General features: G+C 37.8%; 1 protein-coding gene across 20 annotated transcripts in view; it reads left to right on the top strand.

Annotated features, from left to right (window-relative positions):
• Nucleotides 1-27,754, top strand: part of TENM2 (teneurin transmembrane protein 2) — a 1,078,265-nt gene that overhangs the window by 730,219 nt on the left and 320,292 nt on the right. Inside the window, exon 1 of one of the 20 annotated variants that reach the window (XM_064671608.1) lies at nucleotides 7,000-7,635. The exons of 18 other annotated variants lie outside the window; for them this stretch is intronic. In XM_064671608.1, the coding sequence (XP_064527678.1) occupies nucleotides 7,590-7,635 (46 nt within the window). In that variant the 5' untranslated portion in view covers nucleotides 7,000-7,589. Of the gene's footprint in view, nucleotides 1-6,999; nucleotides 7,636-27,754 lie in introns of those variants that run through there. One more of the 20 variants, XM_064671609.1, reaches the window with a different exon arrangement.

Genomic DNA, 27,754 nt, shown 5'->3' with positions numbered 1-27,754 from the left:
AACTTCCAGAGGGTTTTTTTGGTATTCAGTATCTGAAATTGTACCACTGTATTCCAGATTTCATAAGTAAGGATCAGGTAACTGTAAAAGAGTGTTGGCTGATATGTAAAGTTTTTTAATTTCTTCAGTGATTGTCACAGGAGAGAGAGGGTTGAAAATGACAATGGCTGAAAAACAGTAAAAGTAAAGATAGTTAGCTCTTCTTTTTTTGTGAACTGTTTTTTCACTTTGTCAGAAACTGTTTAGGAGAAAGCTTTTACTTTAATGACTCTAGCTTCATAAAGTTGAAGAGCATTTCAAATAACAGCCAGACAGTTCATCAGTGCTCTCACTGGTCACCAGTAACCCAGCACTCAGCTGAGTGGAAGAAATGGTACAGTCTCGGTTGAGTTTCCATGGAATCAAAATCTGTATGTTCCAAAGAAAAAAACACTGGAGGGAAGAGAGGGGGAATTTGAATGTTGTTTTTAAATTGTGATTATTTTTAAATACAGCAAATTACTTGCCATGAATGTTTTTAAGAGAATAAACATACCTAAAAAACCACATCTTGATATTTATAATGTGATCTGGTTGTGTTTCAGAACTGTGAAACAGTCATCGTAAAACCAAACCTAAAATGTGCATTTAAATATTTTTAAGTTTTAATCATCCATACTGTAATGTCATATTTGCTTTTTACAGCATTTCTAATATGCATGTGTTTTTTGGAATATATCTGTTGCTTTTTAGCAACTTACCTAAAATACTTTATCTTAAAGTTCTCAAGAGTCAATCATGTCAAGCTCTTGGTGTTCTCAACATTCTAATGAGCACTTCACATTTACCCTTTTCTTCTTTTTTTTTTCTTTTGCTTCTCTGTGTGTTCTCTTAGTGGTGTGACAGGGATAAAGGCAGGAATGACTTTTCTGGTTCACACCACAGGTTCATCAAAACTTCTGTCTGATGTGAGCTGAGGGAATGCCAAGAAAAGGGGTCCCAGGGTGCTTTTATGTGCCATGTCAACCCTTGTTTGTGGAACTTTGCTCTGTGTTCTGTACCACAACAGATGGGGAGTAAACCCAGACTTGCTTGAAGCTCCCTACCCTTTTTCTTACCTACTCATTTGTTGAGTCACAGTACAGATGCAGCGTGAAACTGTTAAATAAAAGAACCTCTTGACTCATGTGATGAGTAAGGCTCTGCAAATATTCAGGCAGCACGTAGGGACTGTGCAGTTGTTTTTCTATATTGTTGTTTGACATTGCTGGTATAGCAGGATCTCCAGTTACCTCCATGGCTGTGGTAGCTGTTGGTGTAAAGGTAACTGTTCATCAGGAGTCTGTTATACACGTGCAGAAATGGAAATCTTTCAAGTTCTCTAGAGGTCTTTCAGCTGGCCTAGTAAGCTGAGAGGGCTTGATAATTTTGTTTCATGAGATAAGGTGTTCTGTTACAGTATATTAGTCCTCTTGGTCCCTACATGAAAAAAATTTGAACCATTAAATGAATTTTCTGGTGTTACTAGTAAGGTAAAACCTAATCCTGAATCTTAATCCTGTAAGACCTTTGTGCTTCAAATACGAAAAGATGTGATATACATATGAAAAGTGGAGTTCTGGTGCAAAAGCTGTGGATCAGGACATGAATAAACAAGAGCAAGTATTAAGAAAGTAAGACCTTTGTTCCTGTTTTTCACTTCTGCTGTGTCCTGTATTAGAGATGGAGCACCATTTTTCTGTTTTCATCTTGGAACTTCACTCTTAAAAAGTTATTGATTACACACTCCCCACCCCTCTTTATTTTTTGGCCATCTCTTGCAGTTTTAGGCATCCTTGGCTCATGACATAGATCAAATTCAGCTCCAGAAGGGCAGAAGGTCTTTGGACCCTGACAACAAACAATTTAAAGAGGTTTATAGATTTGATTCTGTGTTTCCGGATTACCTGGCCAATATGCTTGTGTCGAGATCAGCCCACAAAAAAAAAGGGTTTTGATGACCCTGGTTATTAGGGAATGACAGCAGTGGCCTTTTAATTTGTTGACATCCTTCTGCTTTTTGCCATCTGTATCATAGGTGTAGCAAAGCAGTGTACATAGAATCTGGAATTGAATTCACAGCAGAAATAATCTCACAATAGAAGTCAGCCTGAATATAGGTCAAGTTAGTGCATAGGAAACCAACACATCTTCAAAGCTGTGGCTCAAAGAAGTACTGAATGCTCAAGGGTATACTTAAGGCATGAATGTTGCATATTAATTCAGAGGACTGGGCAGTAAAACTGGGGTATGTTCAGTTTCTAAGTGTGTTGCCCTGTACTCTAAAATAAATTGTACTCTGGGTGAAGCAATGTACTCTGTTGTCTCAGTGTAGATTTGTGTTTCATGTAAAGAACTTAAATTATCTGGTTGTGAAGAAAATCCTTCACGAGCTGCACGGTGCTCTCCTGGAAGCCTCCTTTGTCTTTGCAGGCAGAAGGTGCCTGTGGAGGAGCTCTCTGCCCATGACAGGCAGAAATCATGGCAGGCACACCTGAATCTTGGAGGCAAATGATTCTTTCCATTCCTAATGTTATTTGAGGCACAGGGGTTTCACATGAACTGGCTGCCATTTAGGCACACGTGAAGGTAATCTGTTTGCTGCTGTTTTAAAAAGATTTAAAAAGTCTTCTGGGAGAGATATTTCAGGAAATATTTGAGTACTGAGGACAGTCTTAAAAGGCCTTAGCATTTGTGACTGTAATTGGAGTAAAAATTCTAAACAGACAACAAGTTGGTGCCACAGAAGTCTGAATTTTGAAATGTAATTTTAATGCATATTCCTCTATGGTTTTACAAGTAAATAGAAGGGCAGGGTGGAATTACATGTCCTTTGAAATTAGTGTTCCCAAATAACCAAGAACATACTGATTATCTCCTATTTTAGCACTTTAGCAAAATTTACAAAAGTACTGATTTCCATTCATTCATGAAATTATTGGTTTTGAAATATACTAACACTTATTTTTATGAAATAGAGAAAACTACAAATTAACCATGTAAACAGAATAACAACTTAGGTATTAGTTATTATCACTTACTGAGTCGACAATGATAAGAATCAAAGATTATTTTTAGTAGCCATTAAGAAATCTGCATGACTCATTACAAGCTGCTTCTGCTGGTATTTTCTTTTTGTTTCCTTTGCAGAACACTTGCCTGTCCCTTCTCTCTTGTAACACAGGCAGTCATAGATCAGTTTGTTCAGCCATGCATACAGTGAGTAAGGTTGTAGTGTTTGGACCAAATGGAGGTCATAAACAGTTTTAATTTATAATGATGCTATCACATGTATTCAGTTATGCTCAAAAAACTGCATTTAAGTGGTTTTATAATTCATACCAGCAATAGCATCACAGTTTTTCTTCACCCTACCAGGCTGTTGTGTGTAGCTTGTGCAAGGTCTTTATCCTGTGCCTCTCACCAGTAAAATTATGTCTGATCCAGACCCTTGTTTTACCCCACCAAGTGCATTTCTTGTTGTAAATTGGATGCTGGGAAGTTAAGTATAGACAATATGAGACACAAGGGGTTTTCTGGTGTGCTCTGCCTCAGTTCTAACCCTTGTGCTACTCCTTGTATTTGCTCTGAGCAGTGAACAGATCAGTCTAGGGAATGGTGGCTGGGGAGGGATGAAGGGCCTCACTGTGCCATTCTGCTTGTGTAGTGTTTGTGGTGTAAGAGATCCAAAGGTATTATTGAAACAGGGTTTGTGGAGGAAAAAGGTGGTATGCTTTATTAAATCAGTGGATGTAACTGAAAAAAAAAATAAATGCTTTCAGACACAGTCTGTCTTCGGGTCTGAAACAGAGAAACAAAACCAAAAGGTTGGAGAAATCACCAACCTTTGTGTTTATATCACCCAACTAGGTAATTGGCAAAGAGAGTCTTTGCTAGATGTAAAATACAGAAGGATATTGCTAAGAGGAGGTGGTCATCAGCTCTTTTGCATAGTCAGAAGCTTTCATTTAGCTCCAAAGTCAGAGTGTTTCTGGCCAGTAGTCCCTGTGGTAGGTGTGAGCACTTTTGTAGTCTTTTGCCACTTTATTTCCCCATAATTTGCTGTCATGATGCTGCATGTTCTACATAACGCTGCATTTTCCTGGGAGGGGGCTGTGGGGATCCAGCACCATTGAAACAATACCATGTGTTGAATGTTCTTAAACTGCTTTGTTACTACACAGGTTTGGAGTCACAGGGTAGGTGTTTGCATGCAGGCTAATGACTTCCTAGACCTAAAACAAACAGAAGAATGATCCAGTTTTCTAGTAGAGTAGGCAAGTAATGGATTAAGAGGTTTTCTGTGATTAAACTTGTCTTGGCTTCCTCAGGTAAGATTGAGGGAGAGCTCTGATTTAGTTATTTTCTCTGTAATGGTGAAAGTGTATTTAAAAAAAAAAAAAGAAAAAAAGGGCTGGGAATCAGTTATTTATATCTCTGCACAAAATGGTATTACTAGTACATTTCTGTGTTATTTGAAATGTTCTCTGGTGTGGTGCTGGTATGCTCCTGGAGTACTGCTTGAAGAAGTTTAAGTGGAAGCACATTTAACAGCAGTAAAATAGAGTTTTGGCATTCATGTTTGTCAAAGCCTTGCCTGTCTTATGGAAATGTGGCTGATTTATAGAATAACTCACTTCCATAGGAGAATGACTTGCTTTGCTCACTGGAGCTGTAAGGAGTCAAGCAGTTCAGTGTCCAAACATTTTTAGTTCAAACACAAGGTCAGTTCTTGTAGAAAACAATTTATTTATTCCTTGTACAAGCTTATGCTGAGTTTTAGCCACAGAATCTTACATCTTCCATGAAAACAAGCTGCATGCATGTTTTCAAGTGTTTTGTTGACCTTGGATGCAAATGCAGGGTCTTGATTCCATTGTGGATTTGTAGATAGGTCTGTGAGGATGAATAAATACTTCTAGAAGTATGAATATACATGTTTGCATTTTTTGGAAGTTGTCATGGATATAATCTAGTACATTGTAAGAGATGTGGAAACTTCTTATCAAGTATTCCATAAGAAAAGCAATTTACCAGTAAAGGTGAGAAAATACAAAATTAACAGGAAACAGGAAATATCTCTTCCTTAATTGTTCCTGTTATTCATTTTAAGTGCACACAGGCCTAAGCACACACTGGACAGGCAGAGGGGCTTCTTATAGGAACCTGAAACTTCTTTTTGCTTGTTTTCTTTTTAAAAAGTAGATAGACACTTCCTTTAGAGTATTTACTAATAATAGTCCAGAAAAAATTTGCAATAACTGAACACATGGATCTCCATTTCTCTCCCATCTTAGTGTCCCCCTGAATTTTAAGGTGGTATTTATTTCCATAAAATAGGAGACCTTTGTAACACCAGCAGAGCAAGGAGAAATACTTGATCCATCACACAAACTGCTCCAGTGCTTGGTCAGGCTAATGCTGTAGGGAGAGAGGTTTAAAAGCCCATTGTTCTTACTAATATTTGTCTCCTTATGGTAAATTTTACTCTGAGCTCACATGTTGAAGATGGCACAAGGTTATTGAGAATCTGATTTTAATGGGGCTGTATTTATGTCAGTGAATTGCCAGTCCCCAGGGGACAAAAAATAAGAGGTGGAACACTGAAGCAATCACAAATTTATCAGTAAGTGTGGGTGGGGTCTGGGTCAGTTTGCAACCTTAAATTAAAGATTTGTTTTGCAATATAGCAATTTGCTATACAAATATGAAAACTGGATTCCAACTGTCCAGAGCTTCTGGTGAGATTCTGGAGGCTAGAATTCACAGAAAAAATCAAGTCTTGAAAGTTTTGTGGTACAACAATGATACATAAGTCCTCAGTGTTGAAATGGACTGCTGATACCCTGATAATCGCTTGTGAACTCATCTTTGGAACTGGAAAACTCTTACAACAGAGGATACTGAATTATGTAGAGCTGTTAAAACATTGTTTTTTAAGCTAGTTACATATCTGAAGGCACGGATGCCCAGAGGTCACGTGTGTGACTTGCATAAGCTGGCACAGCAGAGTGCTGGACAGTTCTAGGTCCAGATTTCCAGCATCTGACAGACATAGTCCTTCCTTTTCCCTGAGTTGAGGTGGTAGGATCCAAGGGAAGGCCCAAATAGGGTGCTGCAGCAAAGAAAATGTGTTCTTTTCCAGGTGTGTTTAGATCTCCATGTCCCAGCCAGGTCTGCCCATGGATTTGTGTCAGTTCTGCAGACAAGTACCATGTGTGCTCTGGGCCAGTTGGCAAAAAGCCTATTTACCTTTACCATGAAAAGGTAAAAGGTATAAAAAAGTGAATTACAGAAGCAGTCCTGATGTTACAGATGGTATCTGTAGTTAGAAAAAAACACCAACCAAACCATCCACACACACATCCAACCCTCATGTTGCATGAAAATAAACCCTGCTTATATGAGGACTTAGTGTGGACTTGTATTAGGACTTGGAGCTTTTCTAAATGAGTAGGAATTCATAATTAACTTTAAAATTTTAAATTTAGGTTTAACTTTGTAATTCCTTTACAAATATTGGAAATCTGAAAGTACCTCTGATAGATTCCTTTAAAAATGTTAGTTCCAGGTCACATTTTTTCTTTTCCTATTACTTAGTGCAACTTCATCTTGAAATTACAAGGTAAATAGAATGAAGTGTCTGAAATGCCATTTTTTAAAAAAACAGATTTATCAATGCTAATATGTTTTGCTGCTATGAAAACCCAGTTATTAACATTAAACATTTGTTCAGTCATTTGTTTATCAGTGGCAGTTTGTTAGCAGTTATAAGTAGAATTCCATCTGCCAGTTAAACTATATGGTATATTGATGCTGAAATTAGCAGCTTCTGCTTTTTGGGGGTGGGGGGACGGTGTCTTTCCTAATGAATACATGAACTTAATTGCACATAAATGCCTCTCTGGAAGATGGTCGGGGGGCATCTCAGGTGTACTGCACACGAGTCTACCAGCCAGGCAAAAACAGGCACACACTGTGATTATCTCAGTTTTCAAACCTGGAAGAGACAAGAATGTGTTGCTAAATGAGAGAGGCAGTATGTCATGCTCACTGAGATAAAAACAGAAGCTGCCAGACACTTTGGCTTTATTCTGCGAATTCGTTGCTTCAAAACTCTCCTCTTTTCTCCCTGCTCATTCTCCCTCCCATTCTCATTCTTTCTCTTCCCCTCGTTGCTGTCGCGATCTCTCTCTCATTGTTCTCTCCCTCTTTCCCCCGTCTTTGATGCACATACGTTGTCACATTTCATTGACTCTCCCCTCTTCTCTGTTCTTACACTCACGCCTAGTGGTGCTTCAGCCAGAGCTCGCAGCCTCTCCGCCGAGTTTTAGTCATGTGTGAAGCTCAGTTTGATCGAGCGCTCCTTTTCTGCCTTTTCACTCTCGCAAAAGATTAAAAGGTGGCGTCACATCGCTCGCCGGCTCTTTCCCGCAGGAGGGACTTAAAAGGGACAACAAAAACTAATCACTTTGAATAAGCGTTCTCTCGCAAAAAAAAAAAAAAAAAAAAAAAAAAGGGACTTAGCTGTGCAATTTGAGGCCGGTGCTAAGGATTGGGAAGGCTAGAGGATGCTTCATACTGCTAACAAGGGAAGGAAGCCTTCAACTGAGGCAGGTAAGAAGTGTCTGAATCCGAATGTTTTATGGAGTGCTCGGTCGGAGCGGTGGATTTCCAGCGTTCTGTAACTGAGGCGAGCAACTGCAGCAAGAGGCAGCATCGGTGTTGTATCAGATTCCTTTTGTTTAAGATGTAAAGTATCTGCTATAAATTGAATTAGAAATGGGGTTGGGTGGATGCTGTATTCACACTGAATGCTTGGTTTTTTCCCCTCTTTTTTTTTCTGTGTATCAAAATAAATCAGAGAGCCAGCTTTTGTGAAAGCTGGACTTTGCTTAGGGTTAAATTCAGTGCTTAAATCTCAGTGTAAGAGATGCTTTTGAGTCTTATAACCCTCGGGGAGCTTGCATTCTGCAATGTGATTGCAACAGCTAAACAAACAAAAATAATTTACTTATTTACTATTTATTGTGTAATGCAAAATCCAGCATTGAGTTTAGGTCTAGGTGAATATGGTTTGTTTGCCTGGCATTTCATCAGATGAATAGCTCTACCCTTTTAGACGTACTGTAAAACCTATTTCGTGTTTATGTTTTGTAAATTGAGATTAAGTAGCATCCTGAATGAAAAACTCGTAAAATGCATCTGTGTTTAGTAAAGCAATCGCCAAATTAGAATAATGGATTTATGTCAGTTGTCAAATGGAGTTAACTCTGAAAGTGCTGTCCACAAGTGCACTTGGATTACAATAAAGGGCTTTCTATTTTAACAGTTATTGAGAGGAGCTAATTTATCAGGCAAAGCCTATGAACTTAAGTCTTGTGATAATAAGAAATTCTATAGCCGAAAGGGTTTGTGGTTTTGGGAGACGTGCCCTTTTATTCTCCATAAAAATACATGGGGGCTTTATAGGGATTCCAAAAGGCAAAAATAATTTTAATTACTTCTAAAATTTTACATGTTCATAAGTGCCTTTTATTCACAACTGGTATATTTAACTATTGGGACTTCTGTTTCTGGTCTTCACTGGCTTTGGTGCCTTTTTTTTCTCTCCTACATTTTTACAGTTGCTCCCTGTATTAGCAAACTGAGACTCAAAATAGGAGGAAGGGATTTTGAGCAGCAGTTTCATTGTCACACTGAAAAGTGAACAAGCAGTCAAGGATAGTTAGACCATTATTAGGGCTTTAGAGGAAGGCAAATAATATTGTAGTGACCAGAGTTTATTGTGAAGTGGAGCAGTTATTAGCTGGCCCTGAAAGCAGAGCTGTGAGAAGCCAACTTGGTGAGCTGTCAGAGAGTAAACAGCGTTTGATAGGCAGAATTTCGTGTTGCAGACCCACAAATGAACACGCTGAGGGTTGAAATGAGCGGGTTTGCTTGAGAACTTTGGTCTTTAGGCAAGTTTCCCCCAGTGCCTCAGCCCTGCTCGCAGCGTCCTGGTGCACAGAGCTCCAGACCTCTCAAAATTCCATGGCAGGGCTCTCTGTGGCCGTTTGCAGTGGCAGGTTCCACAGGACAGGCAGTGACAAGCCACCACTCAGCTGAGCAGGATCAACCCCCAGGGAAGCTGAGTCTCCCAGCAGCAAAGAAGGGACTTCACACCTCAGTGCTCACCTTCAGTGGGAGTTAACCAGACACGTTCATCTCATAGAAAGGGACAGATTTTATTTTTTTCCTGAGGACCTGAAATCAGACAAGACAACTTGTAAATGTTTCATTGTTTTGTTGTGGACATTTTTTACTTTTTAACTTGCCGAACCTGTTTATTATTTGGCATTGGAATTGCCACTACACCTCTGTTTCACCTTCCAAAATGTTTCTGTGTGTTCTTCCAAGCTCTCTTCGTGCTTCAGTTCTGTTTACACACATGTTGGATCAAACTGCAATTAAGAGTAACTTCTCTGACAAAAATGAAAGTCCTGGATGTAGAGTGGTACTTTAAATGATATTTTGTGACTTATATACAGTGTATAAATGGTAGATGGCTTTTGATAGAAATTAGGCATGAAGACTTTGTTCCTTATGAAATGGCAGGAAACTAGGAGGTTGAAGACAAGCCACCTTGATCTGTTTGAGATCAGAATTGCAGAGAATTTCTCTCTCCTTTTGGCATTTGCTAACTCTGCCCTACTAGATGTTAAATGGGTGATTAATAGAAATAGCAGCATTTTACTGATGTTCCAGTAGATGTTGCTGGAGAGCAAAGTAAAGATTACTTCATCCACAGAAAGAAATGCAGTGAGATTACAAAAGCCAAAGAAAAAGCTCAAGGCTTTTCATAATAAGAGACCAGTAATTTTTTACATCATTATTGTAGGTGCTATTCCATCTGAAAACCTGAGCAGATACGTGTGCTGAAAGGAGGCACATGTAGATACAACCATCTGCCTTCTTGTAAGGTTTTTAGGTTTTACTTCCCTCTTTTAAAATGTTATCACTAGTGTTAACATTGTTTGACGTGTGTTTTCTTAGAGGAAGTGGTGGAAGACTATCCCTAAAAGTTAGTTGTTTGTTTGGGGTTTTTTTCCCCAATGCAGCCACAAAATACAAATGTTTAATTATAAATTAAGAAATGAAATGCATGCAACTTTAGAATTCCAGTTCAATGAAGTTGCTTTCCTTTGAGAACAGCAAGAACTTGCCAAATCAACACATAGGATAATTAAAAGACAAAAAAATGCTGTCTCTTAACTTGTACATTATTTTATATGTACTTTTTTTAAACTGTGAGCAATTGTGAGTTACCATCTTCTTATGTGATTAAATTCTGAGAGAAACCCTATGATGAGTCTCAGATCAATAAATTGTAGAGTACCTAATGGCAAATGTGAGAATAGAAAACTCTCTGGTGCTCTATGCTAAAACTACTGTTTTATTAATTAATCTGATAAAACGATAAAGCAGTCCCAAAGGACTGGAGGATTTTAGTATACAGGCACTAACTGATGCAATTTCAGGCAACCACTGACCTCTATCTGTGGGAATATTTATTTTTGGAGATGATCATCAACCGTAACTGATTTCAAATTCAAAACACTAATGGGTGTTGTGTTGGTTTCTTTAATCCCAACTTTTCATGTAAAGCAGGGTAAACATGCAAAACTTAGGCTACTCGTTATAAAATGTGATCTCCCTGCGTGCAAGTGGTTTGTACCTATTTGTACCTTAAATAAAAAAAGGAAAACCAAGAATTATTTGAAGATCACTTAGAGAAGAGATTTCTGGTTTTGGAATTAAAATGACTGTGTTTTGCTGAAGTTTATAATCCATAGCAGTGTGGTTTTATTTGGTTTACCACTTAGCATGTAAGAAAATTTCAGCATCTGCTTATAATTGGAAAATGATGCAGATAGAAAAATGTGTGGCAGATCTCTACAGTCAATCTCCCATGTCATTTGCACTGTAGATTAATTATTTATTTATTGTAGTTTGTGTTTACTATTTTCATGGGGTTTTGCAGATGTGTGCATCAAAATTTCTTTAATCTGACAAGCTTTAGTTTGATGTTTGGGGTTTTTTCCTGCACAGTTTTGCTGTTGCCAACAGGGGTTTTCCTTAATGTTCTACTTCTTTAATTTATGGCTCAAACTGACAACTGTGCACCTACTAAGGCAATTCCATAACCTTCAGAAAACTGTTTGCATACTTTCTCTGCAGAAGGAAAATCTTTCTGCGTTTCATGGGGACGGTTAAGGCAATGTCAGTCTTTTACATATTTATTGAATAGTCATGTAGTTGTGAGGGTTTTTTTCCTCAGTCTTAATAGTTCCTAATGTTTTAGAGACAATTAGCCATGGCCACTGAAGGTTGTGCATCCCAGTTGGGCATGGCCAAAAGTTCATGAGCACTTTTCCATTTTTACAGTTCTGTGTCATTCAGAAAACTAAGCCTGACTGTTGCCTGTGAGAACATCACCTTCCCCACTGCAGTTTACCCTCAGACTTGCCAGTTCAATGAAATGATACACAATTTAGTTTAAAAGATTGTAATATGTCATGAGTTTCTAAAGAGAATTCCCTGTTGAAAACACTGGCAAATTCAGTTGAAAGGCTTATGACACAATATAGCCCCGAGGAATAAACTTTTATCTTTGTATTTCTCAGTTCTCAAAGTCATGAAGAGAAAAGCAAGCACACTTGTATACTGGAATTTTGTTTAGGAGTACACTATGGAAAGCTCAGAATAGCTGAATAGGGTAAATAATTCTGGCCACAATTGAGTTTAGTGCCACAATTTCCAGTAGCAGCAGTACTGGCTTTGTAGGTTTGTCTCTGGATGCTTACTTATGTCAAAACAAACACAGAAATCTGAAATCATGTCTTTTAATTTAAGCCCATTTGAAATTTAAAAATACATACCTGGTCTCACGTTATTGGAGCAGAGGGAGAGTGGATGTCTAGGAGTCTGCAGTAAGTTTCTGAAATATAAAGCTGTGATATGTACACAGGAAAATGTACTGCAGGTAACAGTAATTTAATGACTTATTTGTGAAGCTTGTTTCAAATGCATCTATATCATTTGGTCCATCACTGTGATAGTCTTATTAAAATAGGTAAATAAAAAGGTGAATGAAAATAATGTAAAAAAAATAGAAATAGGATTTGGCAATGGAGACATCTTAAGAATCTTCTAAAGGCAAAGACGTGGATGAATATATTTTCCTTGTTTATGCTGCAGTAACTCCTGAGTAACTCCAAGTAATGGATATAAGGAGGTTTTTTAGCTGTATTGTGTAGAATATATTTAGCTAACACAGTTCTTACTCAATGCATGCAGTTTTTGAAGATACAGAGCTCAGTTGCTATCTATAGCTTATTGATTTAATAAAATTCAACCTGTAGCTCATAGCTGATTCCAAATCAAATAAAATTTTTATTCTGTTACCACATGCAATACGATTATAAGACTGTAAAACATTGCATTAAAGATTAGAAGGCTTTATCTCCCCTCCCACAAAGTAAAAAAAAAAAAAGTGAAAAAGCTTTTTAGCTAAAGCTTTTTGAAGTAGGATGTTTTTTAAGATCCTTCTCCTAAACTTACCTTTCTGAGATTCCAGAGGATAAAATCATATGAAAGTATCTTATGAGTGGTCCTTCTCTATAGAATATTAGCAGTGTTAGAAACACCAGTGTATGTTTCCAGGAATTTTGATATAGAACTGAATACAAAGTATGTGCCTGTCAGATTTCACATGTTAATTTTGTATATATTTGTGGTAATGTTTTTTGTTATACTTGACCTCAGAGCATTACCAAGTAACAGCTCTTAACAGTGGTAGTTATTCTAACATTGTTAGGGAAGAACAGAGTCTTTTCTGTTCCCCTCGTTTCTCTTCCTTATTTGATTCATGTCTATTTTGAATAGATTTTAGTTGACAAATTCAACTCCTTCAGCCCTTTCTGCTTGGTCTAAATGTCAACCCCAACACAGGCTTTTGTGCAGTTTTTTCCCTGGCAGCAAAATGGAGACAAGGAATCTGCTGCAAGATGTTATCATTTGGTGGGGGGAAGAAGTGTTGATGCTGAGTTGTGAGAGACTGATCTCCTCTCCCCACACACAATAAGGTCTGTTTTTCAGTAACTCAGAGTGTCTGGTTTGTAGCACTCCCTCCCCAGCAGGTATTCGTGCCTAAATGAAACCTGGATTATCTCAATATTTATATTGATATTTGTACTTGTAGCCTAATTCTGTACACAGCAGATAAGGCATGGTGTGTTTGTGTTGGAAGGACACAAAGAGAAGAGAGGGAATAAAAGCAAAAGACTTTGCATGTCTAGAAAACACAGGAGAGGGAACGTTTCCAAGAACAATGTGTGATTAGAGTAAAAACTGTACCATCAAATACTGCTTGCAGATTCCTCTCAGGTCAATCTATTGTACTGCTGCTCTAGTATGTGTACATGGACATAAATAATGTATATGTGCTATACATATATACATACAGTCTCTAGAGGTCAGTAGAATGTAAGGAATGGGCAGATGTTCGGTTTTCTAATATGAGACTTGGAGATGCAGCATATCAGTTGTTGCTACCTAGAAAAGATGAATATGTTTCTAATGAAATTTGGAAGTGAAGTAATTAATCAGAGTTAACAAAGAGCTGAATGGAAGAGAATCATGCCTGTCTTGTTGCGGAAATGAGTGTAAATTATTTGTTTTGGGCAAATTCCTGATAAATGCTCATTTGTGTTCTAAGCAACTTGACAGAAATCCAAACCATGATTATTGTATTACAGCTCATTATACAGCATCTCCTTCCTACCTTCTCTGAGAGGATCTTTTAGAATGACTGAAATACAAATGAAAATGGTCTTTTGAGAGAGCATATGTCAAATGCAAAGCAAATTAGGGCTCCAGTGCAGGCAACACATTTTCTTTTCACATTTACACAGTTAGCCATGGCCAGCCTTAAAAAATTAATTGTTTTATCCTTGTTCACTACCTTCGAACATGAAATCTTCTGAATGAACTGATCACTCGTGGTTGAAGGTTCTGGTTTCTTTTTTAAAACTGCTCTCACAGAATCATTTAGGCTGGAAATGACCTCTAAGATTATCGAGCCCAGCCTATGACTGAACAGCACCGTGTCAGCTACACCAGAGCACTAACACCATGTCCAGTTCTTTCTTGAACACCTCCAGGGATGGGCACTCCACCAGCTCCCTGGGCAGCCTCTTCCAATGCCTGAGCACCCTTTTGGTGAAGAAATTCTTCCTGAAGTCCAACCTGAACCTCCCTTGTGGCAATTTGAGGCCATTTCCTCTCATCCTGTCCCTTGTTCCCTGGGAGCAGAGCCCGACCCCCACCTGGCTCCACCCTCCTGTCAGGGAGTTGTAGAGAGTGAGAAAGTCCCCCCTGAGCCTCCTTTTCTCCAGGCTGAGCCCCTCCAGCTCCCTCAGCTGCTCCTGGTACCCCCTAACTCTGTTCCCTTCTCTGGAGCCACTCCAGCCCCTCCGTTTCTGGAGCATACACAAGAACATTGTTTTATGTTTCCATTTTTTTCTGGAGGAGAATGATAAACTGTTTCATTGCCTTGGTACACTGATTTTTTATTTTTTTTTTAAGTCAGCATTGGGCAGGATACAGGAATCCAAGTCCACTGCAGTGAACACAAGAGATAATAGGCTTCATTGGATGTGAAACCCATGTGGCTGGATTTAAATGTAGTTAGGTGTTAAATTTATCTATATAAAAAGGTCCTTAGAAATGAGTGGTTTATATGCTCTCTGTTTCTCTCTTCAAAGATGCTATTTTGGTGGTATTTGATATCTTTCTTCTGTTTATGTTGTAGTTATGCTTTGCACTGTGATAGGACAATTCCTGTCGTGGAATTAGTTAGGTCATCAATTCCTTTTTCACTTGTTATTTTTGTTAGTTTACCTGGAAGCTATGCCTAGCTATGTCCCTAGGTACTCTGGAAGGGATCTTTCAAAGTAGTGTACACACTTGTTTTAGTTGTTGCAGGAATCCTTCTGCTTTTCTTCCCCCATTGTTCTTTGAATGTACTGAAAACTTTCTGTAAGCATTAGGTGTGACAAAGCAAAGATGTGGAAGTGGAGCTCAAAACCTCAGTGTATCTACTTTTGGAGAAGTAGGAAAGCTGTCAATATTCATTAAATGTATGCTTGTATCATAAAACTGTGGAGGTAATAAAAGATGTCCTTGGATTCATTATTAGAAACCAAGAAACTAGTATGGCCCCTCAGAATTTACAGAGTTATTTGCTGGAATGGATGCTGAAGAACCTATTCTCACAGTTTATCTATAGAAACTGAAGAGCAGCTGAAGTTAATATAACCAAAAGAGAAAAGCTGCCTCTAGAACTGGTGAAGAATTGACTTCCTCAGTCTGAAATGATGGCAGGCCTTTGGTTTTAGTTGTTTTCTGACGATATATTTTATTTTGCTTTCCTCTTGTTGTGTTTGTGTGATTGTGAGCTCTCAGGCACAAAATCATTATGTTATAACAGCAATGGTCTGTATTTTTAGATCCAGTGGCTCTTCTCTGCCTCACTGAGAACTGTGTGACTGTTTGTGGGGGCAAAACTGAGTTTCAGAAATATCACTTCTAAAAAAACACATCTATTTTCACTGGGATTTTTTTTTTCCCCTTTCAGAAACTTAAATCCTGCTCTCCACTATTCTTTTGTTTTAGATCCAACAGCACTTTTGGTGGGTGGGTATCTAAGTGAGGCATATTTTTGGTTTCAGGAATGCAAGGGGTGGACTGGATCTTCTATGGACTGTTCTTAATATCCCCAGTCAGTTACACAAGGGAATAGGGAGTAACTGGATACAGCAAAAAATATAGATAAGATGATTGTTTCTTAAAAGAACCTAGGAAAATCTTCAGCACGTTCACTTTTCAAAGATATATGGAATGGTGTTTTTAAAGAATGGTTATCAGCAGGCAGAGTAAGTTTGTGTTTTTCACCCTACATTTCAAGGCATGCTATTAGAAAATGATGGGTTCTTTTGAATCTACAGCCTAGTAGGCAATCATAATATTAAAAAATTGTCTGTGTGATTGTTTGGGATTGTGGAGAAATTGATTTCATTACTCAATTGGTCCCATAGTTCTGTGTTCAATGTTTTATTTCCTTGTGACAAGAGGTGTATGCTTAGAAAACAGGACAAAAGTGCTTGCCTTCTAAAACAAACACCACAGAACTCAGAGAGAATTATGTGCAAACCTGAGTAACCATGACATTTGGATCTAAAGAAATATGAAATGACAGTAATAACCAGTATCACTGTAAAATTACAAATTATTTCAATTTAAGTGATTTCATTTTTCTGCACACATTTTTAAAGTCTGTCACTGTAAGCTGTTGACTTCATCTTGAATGCTTTCTGCAGTCTTGACAGTTGAGGATTTGTTAATACTAAATCAGTAATTGTTGGCTTTGAAGAGGGATCCAGCATCTTCAGCAGGAGCTTATTAAACTGTAAAATATGGATTGCCTTTACCCTAATGGCCTCTGAATCCTATTATCATCCCATTAGAGAGTGTGGGATTTTAGTAATTCTGTTGTTGTTTTCAGTGGGCAGCAAGTACAATGGGGAAGGGCAGGGGTTAATGCAATTCATCTCCTGTAATAGTGTAACAGTGAGTCCTTTATCGTTCCATGGGAATCTTTTCCTTATTGCAGGGAAAGTGGCTGCAACCAGAACTAGCCCCCACCCCCCAAAAAAACCAACAAACCCTTCAAGCTTTCCTTCGTTGCCTCCACTTTGTAAACAGAACAGAAATTAATAAGTTGATAAATAAGCAAGTGCCAAGTAGGCTGCGGTCTAGAAGGGTTTTCAATTACAATCATTATGCCAAGTGGTGTATTGAAATACCTCTTCAGATAAGATCATTATATTTTTAATTATTTAATTGCATTGATACTATAATACTCTGATTGGTTTCCAAAAACATGAAAGCACCTTATTCTTTTCCTCATGTGAAAAGTTCAAACCAAAATGTAAAGAAGAAAACAAGTGATGTACGTGGTGAAAGTGGAACTTTTGTACTTGGAATGACAGTTGCCTATTTTGATCTGTAAAAGCTCCCTCCAATGATAGGACATCTTACTAGAGGAATAATTTCTTTAAAGTAGAAAGGAATATGAAGCATTAATAGGTATTAAGTGGGGGTAGGAAAAGTCATGTGCAGAGGTTTTGTCTGCCCAGTTGTGCACGAGGCCAGTGTGGAACTTTCTCAGCACCTGCTATGACTTTTTTTTTTCCCCCCCAAGTGTTTTATGGAGATTGATTTGACAGCTGAATTTCAGATGCTAGAGGCAACTTGCTTCTGATTTCAGAACAGGATCAAAAAGGGGAAGATTTCAAACAGATATTGCAAGATGAGCTGAGAGGGACTTGTCAGTGTAACTTTTCAGATAAACAGTATCTGATACGCTGATGTGCATACCATATTGAGTTGGGATTAGTTTGATTCATGAGATGCTTCTAGCTAATATTTCCCTTTTCAAATAAAGATAAAAGGGTTTATTATTCAAGGCAGCTCCTTTACCTTTATTTTTTTATTTATTTAAGAAATCAGAAGACACAAGGCTTGGAGTCTTCATAACTGGTTTTTTTTTTCAGTGTTTGTGTTTACTTCTTCCGTAGTTTTGTCTATAAACACAACATGAGTAGCCAGATTATTTATTTATTATTTATTATGAATAGCCAAATCTTGCATGAAAATAGTAAGAAGGACTAGAGCAGAATTTGGTAGAAGAGAAATGGACTTCTGCCTAAAGCTCAATGAGTAATAGTCATGTGAGCAGCTTCTTACATCCTACCTGTGTTTATTTATGCCTTTTGCATGTTTGGTAACAGAGCCCAAGAAAGCAAAAGAGACAGATCTGTACAGAAGCACTTCAGATCAAGTGCTCTATAAATATTAATTTCAATATACATATTAATTAAATAAGTATTAATTATAAAATGTTAATAAAATCATCTTTGCAGTCTTCCCTCTGTTCAGTTTGTGGGTCCTTGCAGTTGTTACACACAAATACTTGCTCCCATTAGGCCAGAACTGTTCTCTGTCACTGGTAATTCTGGGTTTTGGAGAAAAGGGATCAGTTGGAATGTCACAATTAGGAAGGATGAACAAGAGTGTTGGAAAGAGAGAGCCTGGACTTGTACGCTGTAAGAGTTGCACCTGGATAATCTGAAAATATGCAATCAGGGACCAGTAACCCAGTTTCTTTACGGTGGAGTAGATAAGTTCTCTTTTACCAGTGGTGAAATTTAAATGCCTAACAGTGTGCTCTACAAGTAGGTCAGTGTTATAGCTGGAACCAAATCAACTGATTTGTCAGCAAACTCTTCTCCCTCCTGAGCTCACCCTCCTCCTTCTTGGGTAGAGTCCATCTGTCTCTGTAGGTCAAAGTCTGCTTCTGGTAAGTGCTGAACAAATATGTGGGAAGGTATGATCTCCTCCCCTGAGTTAATAATCTAATTATAACCTACTCACATAGAGACATAGTATCTAAATATTTTAAGGGTTTTCTTCTTGCTTATGACACAATGTTAAATAAGGTTCCACTAGCAGAAATGCGCTTACTTGAGAAAACGGCTTTGTTCTGTTAAATCTCAGAATGAGTCTTTGTTCTAATCAGTAGGACCTGGATGATGACAGTAGAATGAGGGAGTATATATTACCTTTCTATATTTCAATTTCCTTTTAATTTCAGAATTTTGCTACACCCTTTCAGAACACAGTTAGTAAACAACAAAAAAAATCACTAAGTAGCAGCACTGTTACAGATCCTAATTAATTTGCATACTCTGAAGTATACCATGAAGATGAGTAAATGAGGTTTGACAATACAATTGTTGCAAAAAAAAAATAATTTTAATCAAAAATTGTAACAAAGGGCAATTTTAGAGGACTTTTGCTCATAGTTTTGTGTGAACAAAGGAAATGTGTGTAATGGCCATCACAAGAGTAAGAAGGGTTTGACTCTGCCTTGTGATGCACAGGAGAGTAGCTGGAGTGAAATATTTAAGACATTTGAGGACTAATTTTTTCAGGGTTGTAATGATCAGTAGATACACGAATTATCTTCAGCATTAGTCCATTTGGTTAATGCTGTTTTGTGTATCTAACAGGTTCTCACTTGTGATGCATTAGTACACTATTATGGTTTGATTACTTCCTATGATACAACCAACTTTTAATTTCATAACCTTGTTTTATACTGGATTATGTTTTGTGGTGCAGCACTTAATAGGAATATAGCCATTAGAAGGCCTTTTTTACAGAAGGCCTCTCATTACAACTTTTTTATTTCAAGCCTACACTACTATATTTTTGTTCATATGCTTCTAAATTGCTGGTTTAGAATGTATTATAAACTGGAAAGTGCTGGCATGGATTTCTGTTTTTTGTGGTTTGTTTTCGGTTTTGTTTTTTTTTCAAATATAAATTTTGTTGTCATTTAAATATATTGTGATTAAACAAACTATTTTTAAAAAGCACTTTAAAACAATTAAATTTTTTCAGTTTGCTTTTGGTATCAGAATGCCGACCCTGTACTTTAAGTACTAACATTAATCTGCCATCAAGACCCTGTTGTTTAAACATTTGACATATGCCAGAGAGGTGGAGAAGGGAAACAACAAGCAAACAAAACATTTGTGCCAACGAGCTGCATTTTAAATTAACAAACAGCGTTGGTGTCTCATCCCAAATAAGAGAGCTGAACATAATAAAGCATGCAGTAGTTTCATTTTAATCTGTAAAATAAAAATGCAGTGCTCAGGGAAAGCACTGGGGGAAGGTGGAAGTAGAAAAACATAGAGGTAAAGAGTGGCATAGTCAGGAATGAAATAACTTTCATGCAGGTTTAGTGGTCAGTTGTTAAACCCTGGGCCAATAACCTGAGCAAAAAGTTGCAGTCTAGTTTCTAAAATGTGATGAAATAGTGTATCTGATTGTTGAAGATCATTGATTCCAATTAGTAATTGTTCTTTTGAATTAAAATTTCATTCTCTCTGGGCTCCGGTAACATTTTATTTTACTTTAGTTTGGCTCAAAAAGAAGATTGAAATCTAAAAAAGTAATATGGTCCTTTCAAACCCCCCAAAAATCTTGACTGCTGGAAGACCTTTATCCAGCTAACCTTATCTTTCTGTCTGCTTTTGTTGCTGGGCAGTTCTTTATTTCAAGTGGGGAAAAAAATGTCTTTCCAAATATGATTTCAGTTGCAGAGGTTTAAATGACGAATGGAAACCCAAAATGCATGACTGCAGTGCTCAGGGGACTATGACCTGCAGCATCCATTTGTATTTTGGGAGCTGGATTATGCCCATCTGGGTGTACTTGGTGGTGTAAATTTGTCTACCTGGGACATTTTAGCTAAGCAAGATGATCTGTTCTTGTTTGGATCACAGGTTGTCTCTTGGTCTTATTGGAAAAAACTTCCTTAGAAGAACTAATTTGGGAAGGATAAAGTCTTGTTATGTGAAGGCAGATAACGTGAAAGGTTGGGCTTATTACCTAAAAATAACTGGAAATTAATTAATTCTTTCTTTCAATTTTCTGATCCTGGCATACCACATGGGGGGGAAAGCCAATAAGCTAATTGAGTCAGGATTAGTTTTGTTCTAACTGTAATCCAGCAGAAATGTCTGTTATTTTTCCAAAAAGCAAACATCATTAGGCCCAGCAGTTTGAAAGGTGTTATCCTGCTCCTGCCTCCCACCCTCCACCCTTCTGAACAGCAGGAACTGCAGTTTGAATTGATCCCTTCAAAAGTCCATTCTAGAAAGTTTGAGGGGTCATCTCCCAGGAATGTTTATTTGAAATGCATGTTCTGAGGGCAGAAAGTAACCCATCCATCTACAGTTCTGTTATTAAATAAGAAATGGTGGTTAGCCCTTGAGATTAGTTGTGTTGATGACCAGCTAAGCATCCTTTCAGTGATGTACAAATTGGAGTCCTGAGCTCAAACTGAACAGTGTGATTGGACCTTTTAGATGTTTAAGGCTGGCTTGGCAAAGGGCAGCAGTCTCTGTTCCTGTTTTCCATGTCGAATTCCAGTAATTTTATGTAGAATATCACATTTCTCATTATGGGAACTTCAGCACTGTTGCCTTTACCAGACATGATCTCAAATGCAACTCGTTGGATTTCTTGCTGAAAGAGCTTGTGTAAGCAATGAGCCTTTCTGACCTTATAGTGGAATTTTCATTATTTTCATATTATTCATGATGATCTGAATTCAGTCAGAGGTGTGAAATGCAATATCCTTTTTGCAAACTAGAAATGCTTCCTATGCAATCTCAGCCTTGTGTTCCATACCCATCCTCAACTGCAGGTTTCATGCAATGTGTTTCCAATACCTGTATATTAAACTAGAGCTCTCCAGGTATCAATAATTCTGTGTAGTGGCACATGTAGAGTGGTTTAATATTTATTCCTTCCCTGCCTTCTGATGAAAAAAAGCCCTTTCACCTACATTAACAAAAAGCCTGTCTGCATCAGAATGTCTGCTTTTTTAATTAAAACATTGAGTTGAATTTGTGAATGAATTTGTACCCTGGTAGCTCTGGTATTTTTAGAGACACAAGTGACACTGACTGAAGCAAGTATCTGATTCAAATAAAAGATTTGGCTATTCTAGACTCTTCTGACTGTGAAAGCCAGACATTGCATGTGGCTTTTATATATTCTACCATCAGAATGCAGAAAGTGGAAGAGTTATTGTTGCCTCCCCACTTTAATCTTTCTACTCACTCCCCCAAAATACATCTTAAGTAGAAGTACTGCTGTTCCTACTACATCATTGTAAAACAATATTCTAATGTTGACAGCACGAGTTTATATTAACCACTTACAAAATTACTCTGTATGTATATGGAGAGAGTGGTACATAGAAATCAGAAACCAGATTTATAAAATGAGAATTGAGGGAATTGACAATTTCTTTTCATACTGAAGTCTGCTAAGTCAGTGTGATTATTCCACTCAGCACTGTGTGGAGTTAAATCCCTCTCCTGATGTTTGCAATATAGCATCTTCATTCTTCATTGAAATTTCGAATGCATCTTTCAACTAGCAGAGAATTAGTTTGTCCTTTTGTGTGTATGGGTATTGGGATGATATATAGTCTTATTTTCCCACTGTCCTGTTTGCTGACTGCAAAAGAATGGAATGTCTCATTGGCTGTTTGATACTGTGAGAAGGGAAAGCTGCAGTTCCACTGGCACTACAGGAATTTGGAAGGGAAGGTGCTCTTTGTTTCTCTCTTGACCTGCATGGCTTAGTAGTGGTTTGTTGTGGTGTATGTTGTCGTTGTTGTCTGTGTGGTGCCTGGCCTTCAGGAAATACTCCTGTGCTGAGCTGGCTTTTTCCAGAAAGGCCAGTTTAAAAGTTGGGAGCACTGGTGCAGTCACTGCAGTACATTTCCTTCTCCTTTGTACTGCTGCCAGTTTTTGTGTGATCGTGTTGTGTACTAGATTACAGATATAATCCTGATAAAAAGTCTTTGTCTTCCTGACACAGTTTAGGGAAGGGGAAAAAAGTAAGGAAAAAGCAAAGAAAACCCCAGCCAGGGGCATTGTTGGGCTGTGCAGCAAAACTACAGATTTCAGCATGCTGTGCTTGTAGGGAAAAGCTTCATCTTGTGCCTGAATCTAAAATCTAAAGGGATCTGAAGAACTCTGTTATCTTCTTGCTCAAACTTTGTTTTCATGTGGGTTGTTCTTCATACTCCAGTGCATTGGCAACACTTTGCCAAGTATCCAGCTCACTGTAGGACCTTGGGTTTTTGTGTGAGTAAAACAGGTTTCACCTTGACATAGTAAACTCATTAGGTGTCAGGTATGTCCATTTAGGAAAGTGTATGCTTCTAAGATTTTGGGGGTTTTTATTCAACTCCTTTCACTTAAAATTAGCAAAAATAAAAGGTGTATTAAAATCATTAGAGAGAGTCAGTTCGTGCTTTTACAGGAGCTCAATTTTCTCCTGTGCTAAGTCTCCTGAGATCTGTAGACAGTCGGTGCCAAGATAACATTGGCACCATTTTCTTATTGCCATGGTGATCTTCAGCTCTGCTGAATACTCAAGGGAGACTCTGGTATTTTAAAGCAAGTAGAATTTTGGTAATTAAAAAGGCTGGAAGGAAGGATCTTTCTAAATTTTGCCAGCTTGGGTAAATAAGGGCGATGAATTATGTCTGAATAAGATGGTTATTAGTCTCCTTTACTAGATTAGCATAGAATAATAGTCAACTACAAAGCCTCTGGTGGTTGGAGGGGGACAGGTGGGATCTCCAGTGTGCCATCAGTGCTCAGTGTCTGAGCTGGGATCTCCAGCAATCCCCCCTGAGCACTGGGCAGGGGCTGTGGGCGCCTGCACAGCAACAACAGTGTCCTTTGTCGGAGGGGCACTGTGAGACCACTGATCTGCAGGAGGAATTAAGGGCAGGAATACATTCCAGAAGATTTCCCAATTAGGCTGTTGCTTGCAAGTCGGACTCCTCCTCTGTATGCAGTTTTATTGAATGCAAATTGTACACGTTCCTGATGGCTGTGAATTTTTCAGACTCTCCACCGTTTCTCTGTCGTGGCCCAGTTTTCAGCTCTGTGTGGTTACAGCATGAGTCAGCACTTGGCCTTGTTTTATGAGAGTCTGATATTCCCTCCACTTCTTTTTTTTTTTTTTTTTGTCCTTTCTCTTTTCTGACCCTTTCAAACATCCCAATCAGTGCACAAAGGCAGTGTAAGGCATGCTGAAAGAAAGGATGGTGAGGCACCTGCTATGCTAATATGTTGGGGTGGAAAAAAAAAAAAGTTGCAAAATCTTTGTACTCACATGATTTCAACCCATTATTTCAGGTCAAATTTAGCCCTTCAGCCATAGTAGGTATTTTTGAAAAGCTGTGTATTGATTTGAACGTTTGTGTAAAATATGCTTTTGGCAAAGAAATAGGCATTTGAAATGAAAGTTAAATTGTTGTGTATTTAAACTTCTTGAATATTTTGTCAAAACATACAAACGATTGTATCAATTCTCTTTAACTGCCTCCATCCGTATGCTTTTGCTCACTGATATCTGTTAATACTGCTTGTGATTTGGGGCAGGGGGGGCATTCTTAAATACTTCTTTAATAATGAATGATATATAAGTTTGTTAACTTTCAAAGTAGAAAAAGAAAGCTGGATTCTCCTTTAATATACAGTTTAATCACATCACACCTGAAAGATGCCTATTATGCTAATTAAATGTTAAAAGAGATTTCAGTCCATTTTGTATGTTAAAAACCAATCTCCTTATCAGGCCAGATTTTAAGGCTTGCTGAGGCAGAGCTCCTGCTGCCCTGGTGACTTCAGAAACGTATAAATGTGATTCCTTCAAAATGGAATTAGTGTGCATATCACTTCTCATGACAGTATAAAAACTGTCAGTGGCCTTACCTGCAGTGGTAAGTGCTGACTCTCTAGAAGGAAATTCTTTCTTGAGCATGAGAAGCAGGAACACTGAGACATGTTTGAGCAAGTCATTGCTGGGACCACTCTTGGAGGCTGCTCTTGTGTCTTTCCTCCTTGCAGTTCCATATTGATACTGTGAGGTAGATTGTGAAGAAAACATATGAAGGATTTGGGATTAAACAGGAAATTTGTGTTTGGTGTCAAATGGGTACTTGCATACTTACTGTTTCCCTTTTTTGGATGTGCCCTTAAAAATAGCTGTGTTCAATGGATAGACTAGAACTTCCTTCAGGGAGCTATGGAGCAGCATTGCTATTGTGGAAGCAAAGATTTGGCAGCTTTGCACACTCTCCAGCACAGGCAGCTAATGAAGAAAAATACTGCCATTCTGGGGGGGATACAAAGCAGGTGTTGTGCATGTGCACATACACCCACCCCTTATCCCCCAGTTCATCTGTAATCCTCCTGATTCGCTTTGGATGCTGCTGCCTGAGCCCAGTCTGTGCCAATATGTGTAACACCACAATTTCACTTCTGAAGAGGTAGGTGGATTTGGACAGCTCTGTATCAATTCCTGAGGACACAGAGTAACTTTCCCCAAATGGTTCTGTCTCTAATTAGTGGGCACAGAGCCCTGCCAAGAAATGTATTTCTGGCAGAGCTCCACTTTGCTGAGTGGGTCAGGATTTTCCTGATTTTTATTACTGTACTTTATATGTGATTGATTTTGTTCAACTGAATGTAATCCCCTGGTTTGTTTGTTTTGTCATATCAGTGTAAGTAATCTTTGGTGGGATAATATTTCCAGATTTTTGTGTGTGTGTGTTTTTTTTGGTTTTATGATGGGTTGTTGCCTTTTTTTTTTTCCCACCCTTTTTTATGTATTTTAAAAGGCTTTAATGAAAGCAGCCATTTAGGTAGATTAGAAGCATACCAGCTTCTCCAGTTATTTGCAGTGGGTTATATTATTTAAAGACCATAATCTAACTGTGCTCTACATTTACCTTCTTTAAAAAGGATAAACCTGTTACTTGCCTAGATCTGAGCAAGGACTACAGTAAATAAACAAGCCCAAGTCTCTATATAGTTATTTTTAGCTTAACTATGCTACTTTTCTTCTTATTTCAGTTCCAGATGAGATGAGAACTGCAAATAGCCTAAATTAGTCTGTAGCATTTATATCTTGTTAGGTTTCCTGCTTTGGAAAATATGCAGGAAAATGATTATACGTGGTATTCATCTAGAGGCTGATGAGTTTGTTATAATTATGAAGGTAGATGTAATGAGATGAAAACATCTCTTTCTTTAGGCTCTCTGAGGAATTCCTTCTCTCCATATGCTGCTGGGTTAACTGTTTTCTAACCAAAGAGTTCCTCAGCATCCACTTGGGATGTTTTAGGGAGTTTCCTCAGTTACTGTGTAGGAGATTGATTGGCAGCTCTGGTATTAGCATTTGTAGGTGATAACAAATTAAATTCTACATGCTCATGGGTGGATAATAAAGACCCCTTCGCATCTCATTTATTAAGGCAAATCTCCAGTGTAATTATCATTTTACCATTATTTAGCATGCTAAATAACTTGTTGAGTAATTTTCTAGTTCCTTCTAAAATACAGACTGAACTGAGATATAAGTGTAACTAAACTCTTCATCTTGTACGAAGTTATAATATAGTAGTTTGGGTTTATACTTCCTTTTATCTTCCAGAATGTACATTTTTGGGTTTTTTCAGCTCAAAGTTTTATAATAATTTTATCATTCCTAGACTGTCTTCAAATATTTAATAGGCAGTATGAAGCACTTAACTGAGGAAACTGGAAGATTTATCACTTCCTGTACAGGGAATAGCGTTAGCAAGGAATCTGTGAGAATGGGATTACAAATATTTACTATTTGATAAGGAATGCTGAGTTTCTTTGATAGAACAGTAGATTAGAAATTGTTCTTTTTATTTAGTTTGTTTCAATGATCATAATTTCTGTTTGTGTGGTGGTAATATTTTTTTTTTTTAAAAAAAAACCATGTCCAAAGTCCTCCCTTCCCTAAGGGTTCTGTATGTTTTTTTCAATGTGCTTTTATTTCTGTTAGTAATGTGTATGTCCATCTTTATATACAGTTGTCCAAATGTAATCTGTGCAGCTGCTTATGTTTGAGAACTGGTTGCAATGCACTTATTTTCATGTGAGGAGAGATCTTGACACAGTAAACTGAGACTGGAAAAAGGTTTCCATCACACTGATAAACTTGTAACATTTTTATTATATGATTTGCATACTTATATATATCTATAAGGAGATAGATATATATAGATATAGATATATATCTATTTATAGATAGATAGATATAGAGATAGATATATAAAAGGAGATAGATATATGTATATATAGTCATACCTCCATTCTCAACGTGCAGTTTCATTACTCTTTACTTCAGTTAGGTTTTTGCCATTCCCACCTGCTGATGTTTTTATTTTTCTGGTTTTTGTTGTTTCCCACCCATGCTGCTTCTCAAGTCCTTTCATTCAAGCTCAACTGTTTTCTTATTTTTTATTTTCTAGGTATACCCAACTCAAAGTACAGCAGAACAAATATTGTTCCTCTCTGTCCCATGCCTGTTGTTACTGTAATTTCACAGAGGTTTGGTTGACTTTTATGTGCTGATACCAATTTCTAAAGGAACGTGGGGTTTGGGGATATTCTTCTGCTCTTCTTTTGTTCATTTGTACTGTACCTGTAGAAGTGGTAATTTTTGGAGAGTCATACACTGACTATTTTGGTGTGAACTTTTAAGACAGCAGAGGTTTCACCCACGATTGCAGGATGACTCCCTCTTTGTCTAATGTGGAGTTATTCAAGATTTCAACGTAAGAAATAGCACGAGTTCTTCCTTCACAAGGAATTGTATTTTTTCCTTAACTGTCTTCCCAGGTTCTGCTGTCACAGTTTTCTGAAGCTTCACATAAATTTGACCTAGAATGGAATGTTTTTTAGAAGCTTAATTATGTAGATATTTAGTCATTTTTCACCTTCTATGCTTATAGTAATGCCAAGCCACAGTTTGCAGCCAAACAGAGACCTTCTGCCACAGGAGGCATGTTTACATTTTTCACAGCAAGTTGAGATCACTGCCTGAGCCAAGTTTTTATTAAAGAAATGGTCACTTTACACTAGTCCAGTGTCCTGGTGGGTTTTTACCATGTTCTGTAGGAGACACCCCTTCTTGGGCTAGATCAATT

The sequence above is a fragment of the Pseudopipra pipra genome, chromosome 15, assembly GCF_036250125.1.
Source record: "Pseudopipra pipra isolate bDixPip1 chromosome 15, bDixPip1.hap1, whole genome shotgun sequence".
Taxonomy (NCBI): Eukaryota; Metazoa; Chordata; class Aves; order Passeriformes; family Pipridae; genus Pseudopipra; species Pseudopipra pipra.
This window is presented reverse-complemented; position numbering and strand designations above follow the sequence as displayed.